This window comes from Phlebotomus papatasi, chromosome 1 (assembly GCF_024763615.1).
Source record: "Phlebotomus papatasi isolate M1 chromosome 1, Ppap_2.1, whole genome shotgun sequence".
In the NCBI taxonomy this organism is placed as follows: domain Eukaryota; kingdom Metazoa; phylum Arthropoda; class Insecta; order Diptera; family Psychodidae; genus Phlebotomus; species Phlebotomus papatasi.
In genome coordinates, this window is record NC_077222.1 from 108,892,271 (window position 1) to 108,915,100 (window position 22,830).

At 32.6% G+C, this 22,830-nt stretch overlaps 2 protein-coding genes across 3 annotated transcripts in view; one reads left to right on the top strand and one right to left on the bottom strand.

Moving 5' to 3' along the window:
* Window positions 1-976: 976 nt before the first annotated feature.
* Window positions 977-22,830, bottom strand: part of LOC129799192 (tyrosine-protein phosphatase non-receptor type 9) — an 84,488-nt gene continuing 62,634 nt past the window's right edge. The window contains exons 5-7 of the mRNA XM_055842873.1: window positions 9,229-9,250; window positions 3,837-4,044; window positions 977-3,773 (exon numbers count right to left, since the gene is read on the bottom strand). Of these exons, the coding sequence (XP_055698848.1) occupies window positions 3,547-3,773; window positions 3,837-4,044; window positions 9,229-9,250 (457 nt within the window). The 3' untranslated portion in view covers window positions 977-3,546. The remainder of the gene's footprint in view (window positions 3,774-3,836; window positions 4,045-9,228; window positions 9,251-22,830) is intronic.
* On the top strand, window positions 9,257-22,423 carry LOC129799191 (uncharacterized). Of its 2 annotated transcripts, XM_055842872.1 has the most exons (6): window positions 9,333-9,624; window positions 9,874-10,128; window positions 11,169-11,317; window positions 14,693-14,948; window positions 17,560-18,713; window positions 20,205-22,423. In XM_055842872.1, the coding sequence occupies exons 2-6, from the start codon at window positions 9,882-9,884 to the stop codon at window positions 20,655-20,657; spliced, it is 2,259 nt and encodes a 752-aa protein (XP_055698847.1). In that variant the 5' UTR covers window positions 9,333-9,624; window positions 9,874-9,881; the 3' UTR covers window positions 20,658-22,423. The 2 variants fall into 2 exon arrangements, with proteins under 2 accessions (XP_055698846.1, XP_055698847.1); XM_055842871.1 differs by having other exon boundaries at window positions 9,257-10,128.

Consider the following 22,830-nt stretch of genomic DNA (forward strand, 5'->3'; position numbering starts at 1 on the left):
ACTTCGCATAACTACCCGTTACATATGTCCGCTGCCGGCTTAGCATCTCTTCTGACTACTTACCAAAGCAGAGCAGCACAAAAGCTTCGAATATCCAGACAAAAAATAAACATACATGGGGTAAATGTATGATTATTTTGCATTCGCAGTGTTACTTTCTTCTTTCTTCTCTCGATTAGTGCTCAAAAATTCTCTGTTTTACCCGTCTTATTTATTCGACTATCGAAACGAGTCAGGCTAGATTTCATGGTTTGTGTCTTGGCTAACTAGAATTTCTTGAAACAGTTGCTTTTTTTCGTTCATTTGCAACTAGTTAATTTCATACACCTACAGAATTCATTGGATTCATTAGTTCCAAAAAGTAAGACTACACAACTAATAATAATTCAATTTTTGTTGGATTTAATGTATTTTGAAAAAAATAAATAAATAAATAAATAAATAAAAATAAAAGAAAAATTTATGGCATATTCTTAACAATAGGATTTCTTTTACTGACAAAAAAAGGACACGACGGCGCCGACGGTGAATCTCTTTAAATTTTATTTATTTTTTATTATTAGTTTGATTTAATTTACTTTGATTTAGCATTGCTTATTCAGGACGCTAAATTAATCTTCAATCGTCAAAATCTTTCCATAGTCTTTCAAGAAAACTACTCTGCATCACCTATTGCTATAAAATTAATTTGAGTTAATTAGCAGTTTATTGAAAAAAAAATGCTATGTAGCACTGATTGGTAATTATCCGAAAGCAATTATCAAAATTTAAATTCGAAAATTAAAAATCGATCTCAGTATTTTAAAAGAATTTCACCTAATTGTACCTTATTTACTGTGCTTATCATCGAATTTTACTCACCTATATTTATTAATCCGAAGGATCTGCCGAAAGAATCCGAAAGACGAATTGTCTTTTCGAACTGCATTTCGAAATAAGCGATTTTCGAAAAAGCTCAAAGTATAAGACAAATTCATTATGTTTGCATTAATTATATTTCTTGAATCCGTTTACAACACTATGGAGAATTACATTTATTTATTTTTAAATATTTGAGACATTCTTTTACAATGTTTTTTTTTTTAAATTTGTTTATAACACAATTTTTTCGGACTGTTTTGGTGGCGCATGAAAAAGACTGCTTGAAAATACTTTTTTTCCACATTCAATTTGTGTTTATTATTAAAATTTTTGATGAAAATTCTGAGAAAATGGATTTGTTACTCACTTTTTTTTAATGCTTCTATCAGTTCTATTTTATTAATGTTCTTTATAAATGTGTTGTTACGTAAAGAATGCCTTAAGGAAGATTTATCTACTTAATCATCATTTTCTCTGACAACAAAAATTTGAACATCTTATCACAAAAGAAGTCAGTTTAACAAAAGTGATGATGGAAAATGTTGCAGGCGATGTACAAAAAACAAAGAAGGGGGGGGAGAACAGAATTTCTCACGGTAGAAGTTGCAAAACAACTGATACTTTATTTGTATTTTTATGCGGTTTTTTTGTGGAAATTTTTCAATATAATTTTTGTAATATTTTTCAGTACGGGTGTTTTGTTTTTTTTCTTTTTTTGTTCTATTCTATACAAAAAGAGGAGTTAATTTGTTTGGGATATGAAGGTAAATTTTATTTACTTTCTTATTAATGCTATTTTTCTTTTTTTCTTCTTTTTAATATTTGATTTAGAGTAATAAATAATTCAATATTTAATTTTTTCATCTTTTTTTTCTTATTTGTTGTTTTTGTTATTACAAATCACTTAAATTACACTGTTTTTGTTTTATTCATAATTTTCATCATCTTTTAATTTTTCTTATTATCTAGTATTACTAAAAAATGATTTCTAGTTTTCTTGCGCCTTTGTTCATGTCACTTTCTTTTTCACTGTTTAATTGTATTTATTATTAATTGTTGGTTTTTTTAAGATTAATTTTAGTGACAACTTGATACACTTCATTTTTTGAAGGTTTTTTTTTTTAATGTTTTCTTTCACACAATATTCTGGAATTCTTAGCAATTTCACTATATGTACAAAGTAAATACTTTTTGAATTGTTTTTAATTGTTATATTTTTTAATGTTCCAGAAAAATATGCTAGAATTCGAAGAGAGAAATTTTTTCATTTGTTTCCATGTAAAAATTTTCACTATAAAAATTACAATTTGTTAATTTTTCTTCTTTTTTTTTGTTTTTCTAGCGTTCTAAAGACGGTTTCTAATGCGAATTTTCTACTGAAATCGTAATTTTATTTTCATTCAAGTTTATCTATAGTTTTTTTTCTTTCGATTTTTCTCACCTTATAAAATTGTAAGTTGACATTTAAGAATGATTTTGTTCGTTCCACAGATTTGAGGAATTAATGTACTGATCGGTTTCGAAATTCTAAACTGTGGAAATTGGTTTTCTAAACTTGGCGGAATTTGACAGCCACTGTCAGCCTCATTTACAGTCAAACAAATAAAGGTTTTTGTAAAATCTGTCAATTTTGAGAAACAATCTGACATCTTATTGAGAACTGTCAAAAGTTTTCGAAGTATTACGAAAAATGTCAAAATTCCAGTAATTTCATTCGAAGCTGTCAAAATCTTTGAAGTGTTTAGAATTCGGATTTAACAGTTTAGAATTCGGAAATGAAACTGGTTCAGTTCAGTTTCAGTTAATATTTCCAGTAATGCCATTTAAAAATCCGTGGAATATTTATTATTTCTAGGGGAGAAATGCAGAAATATTTGCTCGTTGCAAAGGATGATTAAACTGTGAATGACAAAACTTAGAAGAAAAATTGTAGGACGGTTTTGTCAGGTAAAAAAGTTCAATTTGAACGGAAAATATCAAAATTTACTTTTTTTCGTTTCCTCTTTTCTTATTCCTTACAAAATTGTTTCTATTAGAACTCAATACTTCCCTAAAGAAAAAAAAACATATTTTTTCTGCCATAAAAGCAGCCGAGATGAGAATGGAACAAGGATAATGATTTATCTTGGTAACTCTGTTTTTTTTAGGCCCATTCATAGCGACGAAATGTGTCTTGTGTACAAGAAAAGCTCAAAAACAAAAATCCGATAAATTCCACAATTTTTTCAGTGTATCAAATTTGTTTTTTTCAATATTTTATCTAAGAAAATTGATTAAATATCTCTCTTCTATATCTTGAACGATTTATTAGAACTTTTCATTTTATTTTTTGCCTATCTTGGTCCGGAGACTGAGTAATGTGAATAAATATGTGTTGTTCTCTCTCCCTCGTACAACGGAGAAATAAGAAAAAAAATAGAGTGATGAGTCAAGAAATATTCTCATAAAAGACTCTCTCATGTTTATAAGAGGTAATTATTACGTTATTTATTCATTTTAGCTAACAAAACTATATATATATAATCTTTTCGATGTTCAAGAAAGGAAAAGAAAATAATGTTAAATGAGGAGGAGGGATAGAAAGAAAAAAGATGATTCAGTGATTCTTGAGAATGCCTAAAAAAAACGATCATTTTCTCTTAAAAAGTATAAAAACAACGATAGTCCTAAACAATGTCACACTCTCTACTCAGACTCCTCGTCGCGATCATCGAAGCCCGCCAAATCGGCCGATTGGAGCATCCCTCTCGACAGAGCATACTCAATCAGGGCCAAATGGCAAAAGACATACTGATCTGGCATCTGGATTGAATATGCACGTTGAGAGCGGATTTTCTCCACAGTGCCTCGTATGTCGGCCGAACCTAAGTCCTCCAGGCGCGATATGCAAATGTCCAGAGTGATAAAAGTGCCTGAAAGAGGATTTTTAGTTGAGTTTTGTGACCGGGAAAAATCCGGAAAGGGTTTAAGCTTACCAGTGCGTCCAATACCGGCACTGCAGTGAACAACAATCGGTGGACCACGCGGATGACCAGCCCATGTGTCTCCCAGAGCTTTCACCATTTTGGCTTGCTGCTCCCGGACACGTTGCAGGAAATTGAGCATCGCCATGGCGGATGCAGGGACGCCATAATCCGGCCAACTTGTGAATTGCCAATGTGATACGTTTCTCGTTTCTTCAGTCTGAACAAATGAAAAGAAAAAAAGAAACACCATAAAATTTTCTGCTTTGAAAGTTGGGTAAAGGGAGTAAAAAAGATTTGTTCAGTAAAACTCTTAAGGCCTCTACACATTCTGCGCAATTTTTGACGAAAATCGTCTGCATTTCTGTGTGGAAACGTCAAAATTCTGTCAAAAATGCAATTTTTGACGAAAATTGCTCCCAATGTGTAGAGGCCTTTATTTCTCTGAAAGTGTCAAATTTCTTTAAGTCTGCATTTTCAAGGACCTTGACAGACCTCCGATTTAAGCCTAGAAACGGCTTAACGTGATTATGATCAAAATAATGATCAGTTTCTCACTAATCCGTCTCTCGGCTTAAACCAACAAACGGCTTGGTTTATGAGAAAGTGACGTTTTTTGGTTTAATCATAATTTTTATTATAATTCTGCTAAGCCGTCTCTCGGCTTAAGCCGTAAGTCTGTTTAGAGCACAACAGGCTTTACAGCAGAGGTGTGCAAAAACCGTTGAAACCGAATTAACGTCAAAATAATTTTGTTATAGTAGCGTTTTGACCATTGACGTATATGTTTTATTTGACGTTTATTTGGTTTCAACGGTTCTTGCACGCTTCTGCTTTACAGTAACGATACTAAAATGACAATGTCAAATTTAATCAAGTTTTCTTCAAGTATCATTAGGTTTAAACTCAAACTAAGAAATGATTAATTTTACCATTAAATTCCCTACACAGAAAAAATGTTTTGTAAAATTGTTTGTAAATGTTTGTAAATTCCTACTGGGGATTTATGAAATGCTCAAAAATCATATAACTGACAAAAAAGTTTGTAAAAGTGCGTACTTTTTTAACAAACATTGTTCGTAACTTGAGCACTTCATGAGCATTTTTTCCTATTTACAAACATTTGTTCTTACATTTTTTGTTCGTCCCGCAAAACTTTACGAACAAACGACAAAATTTTACGAACAGTTTTTGTGTGTTTACGATTATTTACGAACAAATGTTCGTAAAAACAAAAATATGCTCGTCAAGTAATAATATTACGAACAAAGTTTGTGAAAAAGTATAAACTTTTACGAACAGTTTTACGAAATATTTCTTTCTTGTTAATTCAGAGATAAAATGAGCTTAAAAATTTAATTTAAATATTTATTGTCAAAAAAAAATAGTCGAAGGCTATTCTATCCATTCCGATCTTACCAACAAATTTTCTGTATGCAAGGGCTATTCAAGGGGTATCAAGTCATTACGTTTGGTAAATAATTCCGAAAAAAATCATATATATTTGTCAGTAACAAGAATCTTTCCAGACACCATTTGACGTTTTGAAACTTTGAAATATTTGTACTAGAATTGCGAATCTTGAATATCCCAGTAACACGTCCCTCAATAAGTCCGAAGGATAAGTAAATTGTCAAATTCGGTTTTACGTTCTTTCAAAATCGATAAAGGATTTCAACGATTATCCAACTTTTTTATCCTGTGCAAAAAGGAGTCTTTCGAAAACTCCCCAAAATATACCATTAAAGTAAAATCGTTCGACAGTGAACCATCTTTTCGGTAAAAACATTTTTGAATTTTATAGAGGAATTCTGTAAAAGTATGGCAATGTCTTATGACAAATTTAAAAAATTTTGTATAGTAAATTCGGAAAAATTAATCGAAAATCAAATTCGTAAGTTAGTAAGAGCTTTATAGAGCTCTTTTCAATGGTCATTCGATGCTTACTGAGATTTAATGTTATCCTGCTCCTAAATTTACTACGAACATTTGTCATATGACATTGTCATATCATTACAGAATTCCCCTTCTGTTCTTGCGAGTACGGTGACAGTTTTAGCACAAAGCGGGAAAATTCAGTATCTAATGCAGATTTTTCATATTCAAAGTATCGTGTAGGATATTGAGCATATAGTCATACGATATTCTTATGATCTTAGCTAACTCCTTTAATTTCACTTTGGGATTGTTCAAGACAATATTATTGATTTTCGACGTTTTCCGAAATATTGACATTTTTTCGGCGTCCTGTATGGGAATTCTTTAACAGTATGACAATGACTTTAACAGTATAACTATGACAGAATTTATTAACTGAAAAATTCGTCAAACTATTCTAAACTAGCCCGTGGCAAGTTGCCTGAAATTTGAAGCCACTTTCTCATACTTCGATGGAAATTCATATGGGATTTTTTTGCATTCGTGACCGTTACGCTAAATATCTAAAAATTGAGAAGTTTTTTTCGTATTGTAAGACCCCTTACCGCATCGAGGGATAAATATACTAAATTTTTGTTTAAATACATTTTTTCCTCGGAGCACTGTGAACTAAGTCCGAGATCAATTTAGGGAATTGGCTTCAAATAGCTCCATATAAAAAAGTCAACTTGCCACGTGCTTGATTCTAAAGTGTGAAGTGTGACTCATATCAATAATTGAAAGGTACATAGAGCTCGTTGTAATGGCCATCTTACACACTCAGCGGCCTTTAATTTTGAATTTAACCACGAAGATTTGTCTTGTGACATTGTCATATTGTTATAGAATTCACCTGCAGAGCATTCAGCGCCATTTTTGCTTTTGCTTCTACAACAAATATCCGAAAATCAATTCTGAATAATCTTAATTAAAGGTAAAGAGTCTGTTTCTTATTTACGTAGCTTGGATAATTGGATAATTGCGTAAATAATATTTTTCAATCAAAAAATTAACCTTAGAATTCCTACATTAAAAAACAACACTGAGATTTGTTGCTGTAAACTTTCGAAGAGACAGTCACTCTAAAAATCCAAGCCAAACCTATTCGAAAATCTACCGGAAACTTAAAGTGCAAGTTTACGTATTCGCCGCTTTAGCGCTGATTGTTTTGCTATTTCGAATTTCGGTATTCTTGACATTTCAATAGTCAACAATGTCAACAACAGTGTGTAAATTTTAGCTACAAAAATGATGGCAGAACGTTTGAATTGCAGTTTCATTAAAGTAAAGTGTGCCAAATTCCGGCCAGCTTGCAATTTCGGCCACCTTTTTTGTTCCTTGAATTTCCATGGATTTTTATTTGTTACGTACTCTAGAGATTATACAATGCAAAAGAATAACAAAAAATGTAGCTTTGACAAACGAGATGACGTGAAAAAGGCATTGAAGAATTCCGGAAGGGCAAGAAGGAACTATGAGAATGAAGGTGGCCGAAATAGGGCACCAAAGCTATGTCTACATTTTTATTCATTAAGAATGATTTTCAGAGTAAATAAAGACGATAAACTGTCTACAAGGTTCTAAGCAACACTCCTTAAGTAAAAGGAATAAAAAAATTAATTTCTATTAAAGATATTACATTTCAAACTTGAGATTTTGGCGCTTGCATGCAACTATGCCGAAATTTGGCACACTTACTCTAAATATCTTTTAGGTCAACTTGTTCACTTTTGTGTAACTCGTCGGTTTAAACCTTCGAACTTCCAATGGGTTTTTAGGTAAGTTCTCTCTGATGTACCTTCGAATCGGTAAAAGAAAAGCCTCAACCGGAGAGAGTAATCAAATCGTGAAGGTTATTACTGAAGTAGAGGATTCAAGATGTTTTGATACTGACGCCATATATTAGTTACACCGAGAAAAATGTGGATGGTAAAATTTACCATCCTCCATACAAAATTCTAATGGCCGGATAGTAAAAAAGTCACCCAGCAAACGCGATATTAAATTGGACTGTCAAAAATTGTAGAATCTATTGCATGGATAGTAAATTCTAATAGCCGGATGGTAAATTCTAATATCCCCGGATATTAGATTTTACTATCCGGATGGTAAATTTTACTGGCAGGATAGTAAATTTTACTAGCCGGATATTAGAATGAAAAATGTCGGAAAAATTTATTTTTCCTTATTTTCATTGATTTTTGGCCATTGTTTGAGGGCTTGGGGCCCTTCCTGGATGACATTCTCTGTATTTCAAGCCATTTTGATGCGTGAAAATCTTTTTCCAACATTGACGACTCAGCCGAGATTTGAACACGCGACCTTTGTGGTGACAGTCCAGCATCTTCCAGCTGCGCCACGAATTGCTATAATGTATTCAAAGCATATCGGGAACCGTTGCATCAGCACCCACGATATTCCAAAATGACATTCTAACAGCAGGATGGCAAATTTTATTGGCTTGGATAGTAATTTCAATCCAAATTACTATCCTCCGTTAAAATTTACTGTCTTCCAGTTAAATTTTAACATCAAATATGCGGCCAGTAAAATTTACTTCCCGAATATTAGAATCTAAGAGAGGTCAATGTAAAATCTAAAGGAGGATAGTAGATTTTACCATCCGGCTGTTAGAATTTACTATCCATAGGATAGTAAATTTTAAAATGTCAAGATGGTAGATTCTAAAGGAAAGTATCTATGGAGGATGGTATTTTCTACTATCTTTTGAGGCAGTAGAATTTAAAGACACGATTTGTAGAAAATACCATCCAAATTTTTCTCGGTGTACCTACTGACTTCTTGATCCAAGTGTTGTCGCTTTTCCCTATTAAAATACCCCGCACTTGCTCTGAGGACACAATTTAATTATAAAGTGATTAGAAATTATTTCAGAAACTTTCGATCAAGTCTACTTGATTATTAAATAATCTAAAAAAAAAATGTTGCCAAACTTTCCCGCTCCTAACAAAAAAAAAAGAACTAGTGAGGCGTGTCCAACGTCTTAATTTTATCTTATTTTTTCCCTGAGTGTAAATTACTACAGACTGATGATAATTGAAAATATTGAAACTATAATGATTCATTAGAGAAACCAATAATTGAGTGATTTCCCACATGAGATCAATCATTTGCTAATTAATAGACTTTAATACTTTGTTTGTAATCGCACTTATGGGAAGGTTCAAGTGAAAGTTTAACATCAATTTAGAAATTCTAATCAATCCCGGAATTCTCATTTTCTGATGGAAAACAAATGTGATCCTCTTGATTGCTTCTCAAGAATTTCACTCTCGTCTAAAGTTAGAGCTTTACAATATCCTCTATCCGGGTTCAAGGCGGTTCGATATCAAAGGTGAGATTAATTGATTAATATTTTTCCCTCATCTGTCTTGATTGCTGATTAGTGTGATCACGCGATAGTCGCGATTGATTCATTGAATGTATGGGGGGAGCTGTATGACCTTTTGAGGATGTTTTGGCTCACCTTTGTGTTGGTAAGCTCTAGTGATGCTACTAGAGATGGTCAGAATATTTCACGGTGAAATTTCATGGTGAAATTTAACTACATTTAATTAAATTTCATGATGATTAAATTTCACATTAAATTTCATACGCTTATATTCACCACTTTTGGTGAATATAGAATTTGCCAGTGCGCATGCGTCACATGACAGAAGAAGAAGAAGAAGTGGAAGCGTCAGTTGAGTCGAGTGTTTTTTCAGTGTTTATTTCCTGTAAGACAATTAATAGTGATAGTGATAGACAATATAATTAAGTTTTAATGAAAAAGACATTATTTGTGAAGTGATTGAGACGATTTTTCCCAGTAGTGGCTGTGAGAAAGACTGTGATTTCTTTTCTTCTGCAAAACAGAGGCAAGGTAGGTCAATAATTACTTTGAGTGTGCTAAACAGTCAACAGGTAATTCATTTGCGTTCAACGTATTCATTGTTATTTGAAATCTAAGTTCTTGGAGAAAACTACAGACTACTAGTTCTTGGAGAAAACTACAGCATGACAAGTTGTTTTTGTACTCCTTGGCGTCAATGGTGTCAATTTTAACGAAACTGCGCAATATTATTTTGCTTATTTTGCATGTATTACATGATTTTCAAACATTTTCTTTTAGGATATGAAATGAGTGGAGAAGGGGGACGAGGACGATGGGTGGCAAGAAGGCGAAACAAGCCTAAAAGTGTCGTGCATGATTTTTTTGAAAAATTGACGGAGGAAGGAATAGAAAGAGGTGAAGCTGTGGCTTGCAAATTTTGCCAGTGGGACACCGTGCTCAATGCAACCCGGATGAAAAAGCATCTGATAAACGATTGCAAACATGCACCTGAATCTTTGCGTAAGCTTCTTCAAGGAAAAGATAAAGAAAACAGTAAGTCCCAGGCAAAAATAATTGCTAATAGTAATACTAATGCTTGTATTGCTCGAACTTTATTGTCTTTTTCCTGAGAGTAATTTGATAAGAAAATTATTGTCCTTTCTAATCCATTCTTTAATCTCTTCCTCTGCACACCTATCCTTCGTTTTGTTCTTTTTATTTATCTTTAACTTTATTTTTATTTATTTCTTTTCTTCTACTCCTCTGTTAGTGAGAACATTCCAAACTAAATCCTCTGAAAATAAGTGAAGAGTTTGAATTGTGAAATTATGGTATACACTGTGCGACACGTTGTGGGTGTTTTTGACGAGAACGAAAAAACTTGTTAGAGGGTCATTTAAGGATCTCAAATCTGAAATCTGTTTGTCCGGGCCATGTCTAGGTTTTTCTAGATATGCATTTTTAGTTTTTTTTACTGTTTTCTAATTAATTTATATCTTCGATCCTATTTATCCGGTGGTAGTCAAATAATCAAGCTATAATGACGCGTAATTTCATCCTCTGTAACTCATGTAAACATATCAAGAACCTACAATGAAAATAAAATGTATTTTTTTAAGATTTTTTGAAAAGTGCACCCAAAATTGTGCATTTTGCAACACAGAAAAATGCATAATTTTTCGTACACTTTTTTAAAAAATCTTTAAAAAATACACTTTATTTTCGTTGTAGGTTCTTTGTTTACAAGAGTTATACTGGATGAAATTACGCGTCATTTTAGTTTTATGTGAGTACTACCGGATAAATAGAACCTGAGATTTAAATTTTTGAATTTTAGAAAACAGCAAAAAACTAAAAATGCATATCTAAAAAAGACTAGACGTGGCTCGGACAAATAGATTTCAGATTTAAGATCCTTAAACGACCCTTTAACAAGTTTTTGCACTCTCGTCAAAAACACCCACAAAAACCTAAATTTTGTCACACAGTAGTGATATTAGTGCCCGATATCTGAAGTTAAGCAACAGATAACTTCTACTTCTTGCAATAAAGGTTTCAGATTAATGTGAAATATAAAACTTTTATGTTCACAGATTTATTCCTGGAGACAGGCGAACTGACTTTGAGTCAAAACCTACGAAAAGATATGAGAGCAAGTCGAAGCAGGAGTCCTATTCCTGTTCCTGGCCCAAGCAGTACCAGCAATGAATCGAAGCTACACTTGTCAAAATCAGAGGACATGGTATGTTTTCTGTTTATATATTATTCATATTAGAATATACAATGCAATTGCGGTACGGAATGACCTGTTTTTAACTCTCTAACGTCCAACTTTTAAATATGCAAAAAAAATGTATTGTGAATTTTTTCTAGACTAATTACGGTTCAAAAAACTCAAAAATACCGTCCGTTCTTCATTATCTCTTTTAGTTTAGGCTGAAAATGCAAAAATATAAAAAAAATATTGAAACTCTTTTTGCTTCTAAAACTCACATTTTTACTTTTTTCAAATGTTTTATATAAAACACACACAGTAGAATGATATGTCTTTCAGTAAAAAATAAATTTATTTTAGTCAAATTATTTTAAAGCGGTATTTTTCGTGATTTTGGAAATGAGATTTTTTCCAGAAAAAGAAATTCCTACGTTTTCTCTGACATGTCACACAAAACTTTGGATGGCAACTGAACGAAGAGTCAAAATGAGTTTAAATCTTGAATAGATGTTAGCAAGACTATTACCGAGAATACTATAGCAATTTTGAATAAATAAAATCTTTATTGTCGCTGTAAATGCGATTTTTGTGATGGTACTATGCAGTGACTCTCAATCGTTAGAGGGTTAAATATTTTTATAGTTTACTTAGTCTCTGTTTTCTGAACATAGAATGATCATGAAAGTCAAACTTAATCACATTACATTGCGAAAATCAACAATCCATAATGCAAGTTAGTATTTACAAAAACATGAGACTCTGGAGGAAGTTCAGCAGGCCAATAGTGCAAAAAAAAACTTCAAAAAATTAGGATTTTAAGACTTTGCATTAGATACACAAAGGCCTATAACATAGTTCTATGTGTGTATACTATAAAATATTGGCAACAATGTAAATAGGAACAGTGCTTCATAAGCCCTTCTAGGCGGAAAAACTACAGTTGTTATAGATTTATAGATATACTTTTATTCTTTTCTCAAAAGATGAGACTACTAAATCAGAGTAATTTATTCTCTAACGGTGTTATCACACTAGGATTTTTACAATTTAATTTTGAGTTCAATTGAGCATTTAGATTTCTAGAATTTACTTGAAAATTCTCACAGCCAGGGTGTAGAAAAGATTTGCTTCTCCTATGTTGCTCGCTTGGCCTTTAGCCTACCACTGGAGTATTTTAATACGTTTTATCACAAATTCATTTGGTATTTTTTCACTAATTTACTACTATTCAATAAAATCACTATCCAATAAAATTAGAATTGACTCTAAACTTATATTATTATAAAAAAAGAATAGACCGACGATGGATGTGAATTTTATTTCCTTAGGATGGATTGTCCTTCCGGCGAGCATTGAAAACACTTCAAAAATGTAATATACAATATTGCGTCTACTTCAGAGGTTCTTAAGTTGTTTATTTTGAATATTAGTCAAAATTATCTCTAATTTTTCCTACATCAGTGTTTTTTTTATTTATTAGGGGTCCATCTGTAAGAAGATTAAGATGTTAGAAGAGAATTATATTTCTTCATTTATTTACAGCAAAATAATCCTTTTCTAACTATAATTTCAATAACTGATGTAGGAAAAATTAGAGATAATCTTGACTAATATTTAAAAGACAAATTAAAGCCACTGATGATGACGCAATAGGTGTCCAACGCTCTGGAAAATAGTATATTACATTTTTTGGATTGTTCTCAATAACATGAACGCTTACCGAAAAACATTCTGTTCTTCCGGTTGACATTTAACCTTTGCGAAAACCGCTTGTCGATATCCCTTTCCGTTCTCTCTCCAGAAATTGTTATACGTCGGAGTGGAAAGCTATGTTTTGTGGATATCAGTGAATGCTAAGCCTCGTTTGTAGTGTGTCAGAAACTGGCTTGGCTGTAAAAGAGCATAGTCATCTCTGAACTTTTGTCGTAAGCGCCTCTAGGGCAATGATTTAGAAAGGCCTAATTAAATTCTACAACTCTTCAGAAGATCCCAACTTCATACGAATACCATTAGGGGCGTTAAAATCAAAAATCGATTTTCAAAAATTAAATGTCGAATATCTCGAAATCCTCATTTTCGTTTTCGATCAAATTTAAGTATGTTGTAGCTGTGGCCGAGGTTCTCAACAATGGACCGCATTTTGTTCTCACGCTGCTCTGGTTCGACAAGAAACTCGAAAATAATTTAACTGGATTGTATTTTTTGTCGTTTATTAATCGATTTCGTTAAAAATGAAATATGTTGTGTCTGAAATAAAACCCTTTTTAGCGATAAGTTAGAACTAACGATACACACTATATCGAAATTTATCTGACTCTCTCCAATGTTTATTATCCGATGGCTATAATTTTTTTGCGACTTCCTGTACTAACACTATTTAACCCTCTAACAGTGTTTTCTTTAATACGCGAAAAAAAGTTCTAAAACAATGTTTTCTAGGATAATTATGATCCAATAAAGTCGGAAACACCATCCATTCTTCATTATCTCTTTTAGTTTAGGCGCTAGGTGAGAAAACATAAAATTTTTTTTGAAACTCTTTTTGCTCCTAAAGTTCAGATTTTTAGTTTTTTCAATTTTTTTTTTATTAAAATATACAAAGCAGAATGACATATCTTTCAGTAAAAAATAAATTTATTGTAGTCAGATAACTCTAAATCGATATTTTTCTTGAAATTAGAAACGATTTTTTTTGCACAAATATTTTTTGTTGCCTTTTGTCTGACCTATCACACAAAACTGGAGATAGCAACTAAACGAAGATTAGCTCAAACTTTCAAAAGATGTTAGTAAGACTATTATCGAGGACACTATAGCACTTTTAAATAAATAAAAATTTTGTAATTGCAGTAAATGTGATTTTTGTGAAGACCGCCTGGAGGCGGTCTTACCCATTAGATAGTTAAAATGAAAAATGACCATTGATAAGTCCAGATAATTTTATGGTAGGCTGAAATTCTCTACTGGCGACCTCGAAACGCTCGAGGTGCTTGCAACTCGGAACGCGAGAAAATTTGATTTTAATTAGAATCTTGGGGGTAATGGAGTCTACACACTAGAGCAATTTATGTCCGTATTGAAGCAAATTTCTTGTACTTGTGTAGGAAAAACCCTTCAATATGGACATATTTTCCTCTAGTGTGTAGAGGCCATAAAGAAGCGCGTCATGCTAATTTTATCAGTTTCGGCCACCGAGAACAATTTGATTGACTCAAAATTCAACTCACAATCGAATTTTCAAGTATTTCGAGTTGCAAGCATACCGGAGTCGCCTGTACAGAAACTCAGCTATCAAAACCTTATCTGGACTTATCATCACTGGTTTTTTTGGTCATATTCGCAATTAGGATTTAAAATTTATAGTAGTATTAATAGCTGTCTATTCTTTTTTCTTTATTCCAGAAAAAAAGAACTGATGAAAAATGGGCCAGGGCAATATATGCCACAGCGTGCCCCTTTTCCATGTTTGAAAATAAGTACTGGAGAGAAGCCTTAAGGATAGTGAATCCGAATTTTCAACCTCCAACAAGAAAACAACTAGCGGGAAAACTCCTGGAGGAAGAGTACCAGAGGAGACTAAAGACTGTCGATACTAAGATTCAAGAAGCCAATAATCTCTCAATTATGTGTGACGGGTGGTCTAATGTCCGTAATGAGGGTAAGTAATTCCAAAATATTTATTAAGTCAGATTCCTAATCATAAATTCATCTTAAATCTCACCTACTATAATCATAACAAAAACTCATGTCCTCCGATCGGCCCCAAATTTTGCCAGAATGTGTTTTGACACTTCCTGGACACGAATATATGGATGTTTAAAAACCGTTCCCGCCCGTCCGGTCTCTAGAGTAATAGCTCCTAAACTAAAAAAGATATAGACTTGCGGTTTTAGGCAAATGTTATTTATATCGTATGAAAATTGCAACTTTGGTGAATTGACCACCCGCCCCCCACCCCTCCTTCCGCCATTTTGAGTACCCCTTTTTTTGTTTTCTCAATAGCACCGCCCCTATGACATCGATGGGTTCTTATCTTCTTCCTATCGACATCTATGGGTTTTTGGGTTTTCGATCAAAACTAAACTTAAGGTCCCCCCACCCCCCTGATCCAAGCTATAAGGGGTCAAAAAAAGTTCTTCAAATGGCCACAACGAAAGGGCTTACACGAAACATCTCACCAAATGCTACAACATTTAAATTTGCCAGAACATTTAAACTTCGTGGGACCAACACCAGGAGCGCCATAGTCGAAAAACCAATTTTAATATCACATAACCTCAATTATCTCGACTGTCGCTGAACCGATTTTGCTGATTACTCCGACATAATTGTAGAGGACATTTATGTGTATATTTCGTCCATACATCATTTTCCGCTCAGACAACGGTATCTGTCCGATTTTGTCGTTTAGGTGTGAAAAAATTGGTTTTTCCCATAATAACTCTTTTAATCCCATAACCACTCAGATGCCAATTTGACTGCCTCTACACCACCAAGACACTTAAAATAGGGTTTTAAATGAAAAGTATCACAAAATACAATTCTTTGATATAGTTGAAGTTCATCAAATGAACACTTGGGGCGCTCTGGTCGAAAAAACGAGGTCAGAAAGAATCAACCTCGATTATCTCGTCGCTCTCGTTATAAGTTCTCGTTATAAATTCTACGGCAAAATTATAGAGAACATTCTGGTCTACATTTCACCCATTTATCACTTTTCTGCCAGTCCATCCTAATCCTTGATATTTTCGTTTAAATAAAAAGATTGTATAATTTCACGAATTTGATTCAAGATAACTGAATGGTTTCCCCCAATTTCAACTCTAAATCGAATTTTCGTACATTCCGAGTTAGTTCACATTAAGAATCTCACCTACATAAGTCAGTTATTATTATCTGTCCCTTTTCTTTTAGGATATGAATGTGGCTTGTGCTTAATGGCGTCTACACATTACTAATTTTTTTTTAAATGCCTTTTTAAAGAAAATTTATCCTATCCTCATAAGCAGAAACGTCAGAATTTAAAAAAAAGGCATTAAAAAAAATCTACTATTGTGTAGACGCTTTTTATGGACAGTGGAGTGCAAAGTCACCCGCCACGATTGTACGTTATTTAAAATAAGGTTTAAAAGAAAATTAATAAATACAAAATTCAATCATTCTTTGATATTGTTGTAGTTCGCCACATGGACAAAAGGGGTGGTTTCTCAAACTTGTGATGTTATAAAGAGAAGCGGCATTTCATGAGAGCTTTCCAACATGCTCATCAATTCTGACAATTAGAACCGGTTTTTTGTTATAAAAGCTTGGGTGAGGTGGATTAGGGAACCTTAAGTTTAGTATTAATCGAAAACTCTGAGGCCCAGCTATATCATACTAAAATCTGAGTCTGATTGATGTCATAGGGGCGAAGCTTTTAAAAAACAAAAAAAAATGCGAATATTCAAAATTGCGGAAGGAGGGTCGGGGGGAGGGGAGTCAGTGCACCACCACTCGATATTTAACCTTTACCGAAAACCGTAGGTCGATATCTTTCTTAGTTTAGGAGCTATTAAGCTCCAAAGAACGGCCGGCCGGCGGGAACGCTACTTAGCCACCCATATATTCGTGATCATGATGTGATCAAACATTGGAGATGGTCGGAGGACATGAAATTTTATTAGGATTATGAGATTGATATGAATCTCACCTAATATGACACATTGGCTACATGGGCCCCGATCAGGGTATAATCTTGGAGCACATTATGGCTACCAGTTTTCAGCCGAAATTTTGAATTGAACACGTTAAATATTATTTTACTTTATATACTGATAAGTCTATTTGGGGAAACCGAGATACAATTGTGTAGCTCAGAGGCAAAATGGCACATATCCTATGCTTTAGCCAGGGGCATGACATTTCCTATGTTTCCCATATGTTTCTAGCGAGTCGAAAAAACTTTTGAGTTCATTAGCTGTTTTCTGTCATTGTACAATGAATTAGCAAAAAATACTAATACAAAATAAAAGCCAATTTAATAACGAAGAGTCAACCGGAAACCCTAAATTGGCAACCTACGTAGTTTTGGAGATATCTCGTGAAATGTGTACGAAAACAGGGAAAAAATTACACTAAATCCGGTCGCATTTTTCAGAGCTAATGTCACCCCCTGGCTTTAACCATAGGATATGTGCCATTTTGCCTCTGAGTTCCACAATTAGCCAGGGGTAAAATTAGCTAGTTAAAAATCTCCTTTCTTAAACTTATCGCTGTATTTTGATTTACAGGTATTATAAATGTTATAATTACCACTCCAACACCCGTATTCGTAAAATCAGTGCAGACCGGGACTAACAGCCAAACGGCGGATTATATCGCAAATATATTGACGGAAACAATACAAAAATATGGACCAAAAAAATTTTTTTCCGTAGTAACAGACAATTGTTCTGTTAACAAGAAGGCGTGGACACTTATTCAAGCTGAATTCGAACACATAGTGTGCTACGGTTGCATGGCACACTGTTTAAACCTTATACTCACTGACCTTCTAAATCTGTCAAATGTGAACAAATTTGTCGCAAAAGGCAAGAAAGTTGTTGTGGAAGTTAACAATAACCAAATGGTTAAGGCGGAATTACTTAAAAAATCTGGAATCACACTAAAACTTCCTGTTAAAACCCGATGGTTGAGCCTGGGCAATTTTCTGTCCAGCTTATTGCGAAACAAGAAGTCTCTCAAACAAATAATTATTGATGATACTTTCTCAAAAAAAATAAGTCAAAAGTCCAAAGACATAATTATGTCCGACGAATTTTGGGACGGAGTCAAGGATCTCCATGATATCATAAATTTAATCTCTAAACATATAATAAACTTCGAGAGCAATCACTCGAAGATAAGTAATTGCATTCCAGCAATTAACGACATTGAGCACAAAGTCCAAAACATAAATATGTCTTCAATGTTCTTCGAAGACAAACACTCAATAATATCCATTATAGATAAGCGGAAAATATTTTCAATCCAGAAAATACATAAATTGGCCTATTTACTGAACCCAAAACATCAGGGAGACAGTTTAACTCAAGAGGAGTATATGGACACTATCCAATTTTTATTGAAAATATCTGAAGCACACCTGGAAGGGACTTCAAATATATTACAGGAACTCGGCCAATATAAAAGTAAGTCTGGAATGTTTGCTTCAAAATTCGTTTGGGATTTTTGTGCAGAGACCGACGATGTTGTGGCTTGGTGGAAGGTATGCTTCCCGAAGTCTTCTTTGAGTAGCATTGCTCAAAAAGTTTTAATGTCGCCACCAACATCAAGTGCTGTTGAGCGCTCATTTTCCATGCAGAAGGATGTGCATTCTCTTAAGAGAAACCGACTGCAAAACAACACCGTGGCCCAGTTGATGCACATCAAATCAGATTTGCAGGTAAGCTGAATTAATATAATATACTTAGTGATACATATCAACGGAATGTATATCATGTGCAACATTACTGTTCAAAATAACATTTCTTACATTAATAACATGTTGGCCAATATGTTCGTAGACTAAGTAAGACAATTCTATTTGTCAATATACGTTCTTTAAAAGTCGATATGGCATTTTCAACGAATATCCAACTTTTTTTTATCCCGTCCTAAAAGAAGACTTTCGAAGGCTCTCCAAAATAAAACTCTCCAGATCCAGATCATTCAACCTAATTAATGGAGAAGAGTCCGGTTAATAAATTCCTAGCTTCTATTTGGTTTTAGTTACCGTTTCCTTACATAAATAATAATGTTTAATCAAAAAACGAAAATCAGAATTTTTCTTTTTGAAAAAAAACTTAGGTTGTTTGATTCTAACAGCAGTAACTTGAGAACCAATGCCCCGATAGCTGTCAAATTTTGATAAATATCATTTTAAAGATAGCTGATTCGAGATATTCAAGCTTTTTTTAGTGGTTCCATTTATACGTCAATCTACAAACTTACTGGCCGACATGTTACTTTACCAACTTTAACTTAAGTAAATCGTCTTGCTTTAAGGACAAGAATATTTATTTTTATTGACTTAATTAATAGTAAAATAGTTAAAAATATACCACTTTAATTACACAGAGAAAACTAGAATGGTAACAATTACCATAATCCATACAAAATTTTAATAGCCATATATTAAAATTAATATAGAAAATGTTCAGTGATAAAGCCCAGATAAGCTTATGGTAGCTGAGATTCTTTACAGGTCACTTGCATTTTGAGGGTAAAGAATCGCGTCGATCTAACTGTTTTTGTCGGTCGAAATAGATACACTTAGCTCGACGCGATTCTTTACCCCCAAAATTGAACTCAATCGAATTTTCACGCATTTGGAATTGCAAGCACCCCGCGTTGCACGCATTTAGAGGTCATCTGTAAAGAATTTTCTATTTTAAATAGTCTGAATGAGGAAGTCCAACAAAAGAAAAAAAGCTCATTAAAATCGGTTAATAAACATTAGAGATATAAAGTCCGGTCCATCTGAATATAGTAAGGATCGGGGTACAGTGGGTTGGTTTAAAGACGGATGGGACTCATCGATAGAGAGATCTCGATCTCAAATACAATATAGGGGAGAGCTGTTAGGTTAGGGACACTTTTTCATGATTTGACTTTGAGACAGTATTCCAAAAAATCACGATAGTGTATTACAATTTTATGCTGGATTAAAATTAAAAAAATTTAAAAAAATGATATTTTTGGTTTTCTAAGCAAAAGACAACCCCTTAAATCACTATTATTTACTATATGAGAATGCTTTAAATATTTTTTTTAACTTATATGTATTTTTTAATACAATGTACTTCAAAAATACGTTTTCTGCTTTTTAGAAGTTTTTTTTTATGTTTTGTGATTTCTGATAATAAAATTTTCTACTTGTGTAACATAATTGCAGACGACAGATTGTGCAACAGGTTCAAGTGCAAAAATAAACATAAATGCCCTTAACAACGCTTCTGAAAATGAACCAGACTTGTTCTTAGAAACACTGGAAGAAGAAACGTTCGAAACACTGGAAGAAGAAACGTTCGAAACACTGGAAGAAGAAGCACTTGAAACACTGGATGAAGAACCATTTGACACACTGCAAGAAGATACGCTCGAAACCCTCGAAGAAACACTAGAAGAAGATTCGCTCGAAACCATCGAAAAAGAAACACCAGAAGAAGATCCGCTCGAAACTATCGAAAAAGAAACACGAGAAGTAGATCCGCTCGAAACCATCGAAAAAGAAACACCAAAAGAAGAAATACTCGAAGAAAACTGGTTTAGAGGAGAAACAAACATGATCACAGGAATAGAACAGTATGATGATATCATCCAATATGAAGATACTTACGACGAATGAAGTTTTTTTTAAGCAATAAACATAAAAAAAAACAAAAAAAAAATAGAAAAAAAGCACAGAAACTTAAAAAAAAGGTCAAAACACAGAAATAAAAAAAAAAATATAAAAGTGCAAAAATAAATAAAAAATGTGATACTTGAATTACTGTAAATTACCAAATGTTGAATCTGAATTTTTTAAAATTTATTTACGTTCTTTTTTCGTTTTTTTTTTAGAATTTTTGAATTTGATCTGTATATGTGATATTTAAGAAAACTGTTAATTAATTTTAAGAATATTTTTAAAAAGCAATATATAAATCCTGATATTTAAAAAAAATTTATATTTTTGAAGATATATTCTATAAATATACAAAAATAGTAAGACTGTCCATAAGATATAAGAAATACAAGGCTGTAAATTTCTTGATGTTTTATATTGTTATCTTATTATTTTCTACTATTCCAAGTAGTATTTTTGACATGAAATCTATTTATCTGATGTAAAGTGAAAAGCTGGAGCATATAAAATTTAGGGTATTGTGCTAAGCAAGAAAAGGAAATTGAGTTTTTTCCTTCTCTCTTTATATAGACTGTCTTAAAATTCATTTTTTTAGAATCAAGAGCGAAGTTTTAAAATTGATATTAAATATCAGAAAAAAATTCTAAGAATTAGAATAAACTTATACTAGCCATTAATGGCTGCTACACACTTAAGAAATTTATGTCCATATTGAAGCAAATTTCCTAGGATTGTGTAAGAAAAACTTTAATATGGACATCAATTTCTCTAGTGTGTAGATGCCATAACAGACAAAATAAAATATAATCCCTTCGTTGATTATATCTCGTCATAACCAACAATTTTAAGTATGGATTACAAAAAACTTTCGTACACTACATCATTTTCATTCATTCGAAATTGGGAAACTGCTTCTTTAAAACAAAAATTTAATATGCTTTAGGGTAAACAAAGTGAAGAAATAAATTTAAAAAATCAATCATTTTTTCAACATAAAATTTAAATATTTTATTTTTCTACATTCTGTGAAAATCACTTATTATACGAATTAAAAAAAAAGACTGAAATAATTAATTTAAAGTGTTTTTAATATTACAATTAATTTATGATATTTCAAATGTGATTATTTTATTTAAAAAAAAAAGTGAAAAGTCAAAGGATTTTTCTAGTGTATTTTCCTTTATGGCCTCTACTGGAAGCAATTTTTGTCAAAAATTAATTTTTTGAAGGAAATTCCCTGCAGCGTTGTAGGGAGAAACGTCAAATTTCTGTCAAAAACGCAATTTTTGACGAAAATTGCTCCCAATGTGTAGACGCCTTTAGGGGGAAACTGCGGCATTACGATACCCGGAGTAGTTCTAAACATTGCTATTTTCTTAATTAGATATTGAATTTCAGAAGATGAGACCTATATGAATTTATTGATAGTATCGGGATTTTTGTCCACCGAAAAGAAATGGTTCATATAAATTCATGTAGAGTAGACAAAAACATCAGTGTTTACAACTACCCCGTGTTTGCTACTGCCACAGTTTCCCTTAAGTTTAAAACAACAAGAATGCCATCGTTACATATTAAAAGGAAATCGCGTTTATAATATGAAAAGAAAATAATTTGAATCTAATTTTTAAGTCAGTACATGGATATCTCAATCGCAAAACTTTTGTCATTATTGAATTACAAATAATTTACTTATGATAGTTTACTGATCTTTGCCAGTTGATAGTTTTTTTTTTAATTTTAATAAAGTGAATTATTTGAGTATTTATTTTCTTGTTTAAATTTTTTTTACAGATTTTTTTTACAGAACCACCTGTATGAAATTTCCTAAAATAGAACCGGAAAATATAAAGGTTAAACACAAAGTTTTAATTATTCATGGTAATTACTACACAATCCACATGAGTACGTACGTACCCAAGAATTTATAGAACATCAGAATTGAATTAAAGCGGAAGTGTGTCTACTAGGAGAGTATTTTGCAACTCAAATGAAATAAGTCATACAGATTCACATAACTAGATCCTTCTTCCTTGCCTTGCTATCACGAATCCTTCGGGTACATGTGGAAGTGATCAGACAAAGTTTATGACCAGTATTTCATAAAGCGTTTATTAAACGACAAAACGATCTTGGTGCCACTAGGGACTAGGAACTTTATTAGTCTTCTTGA

Excerpts from the sequence above, each read along its gene's own strand:
- LOC129799191 (XM_055842871.1), top strand. The coding sequence starts at position 9,840 with ATGTATTACATGATTTTCAAACATTTTCTTTTAGGATATGAAATGAGT. Across the intron at positions 14,949-17,559 it reads GTCTAATGTCCGTAATGAGG|GTATTATAAATGTTATAATT; the intron begins GTAAGTAATTCC and ends TTTGATTTACAG. Across the intron at positions 18,714-20,204 it reads ACATCAAATCAGATTTGCAG|ACGACAGATTGTGCAACAGG; the intron begins GTAAGCTGAATT and ends ACATAATTGCAG.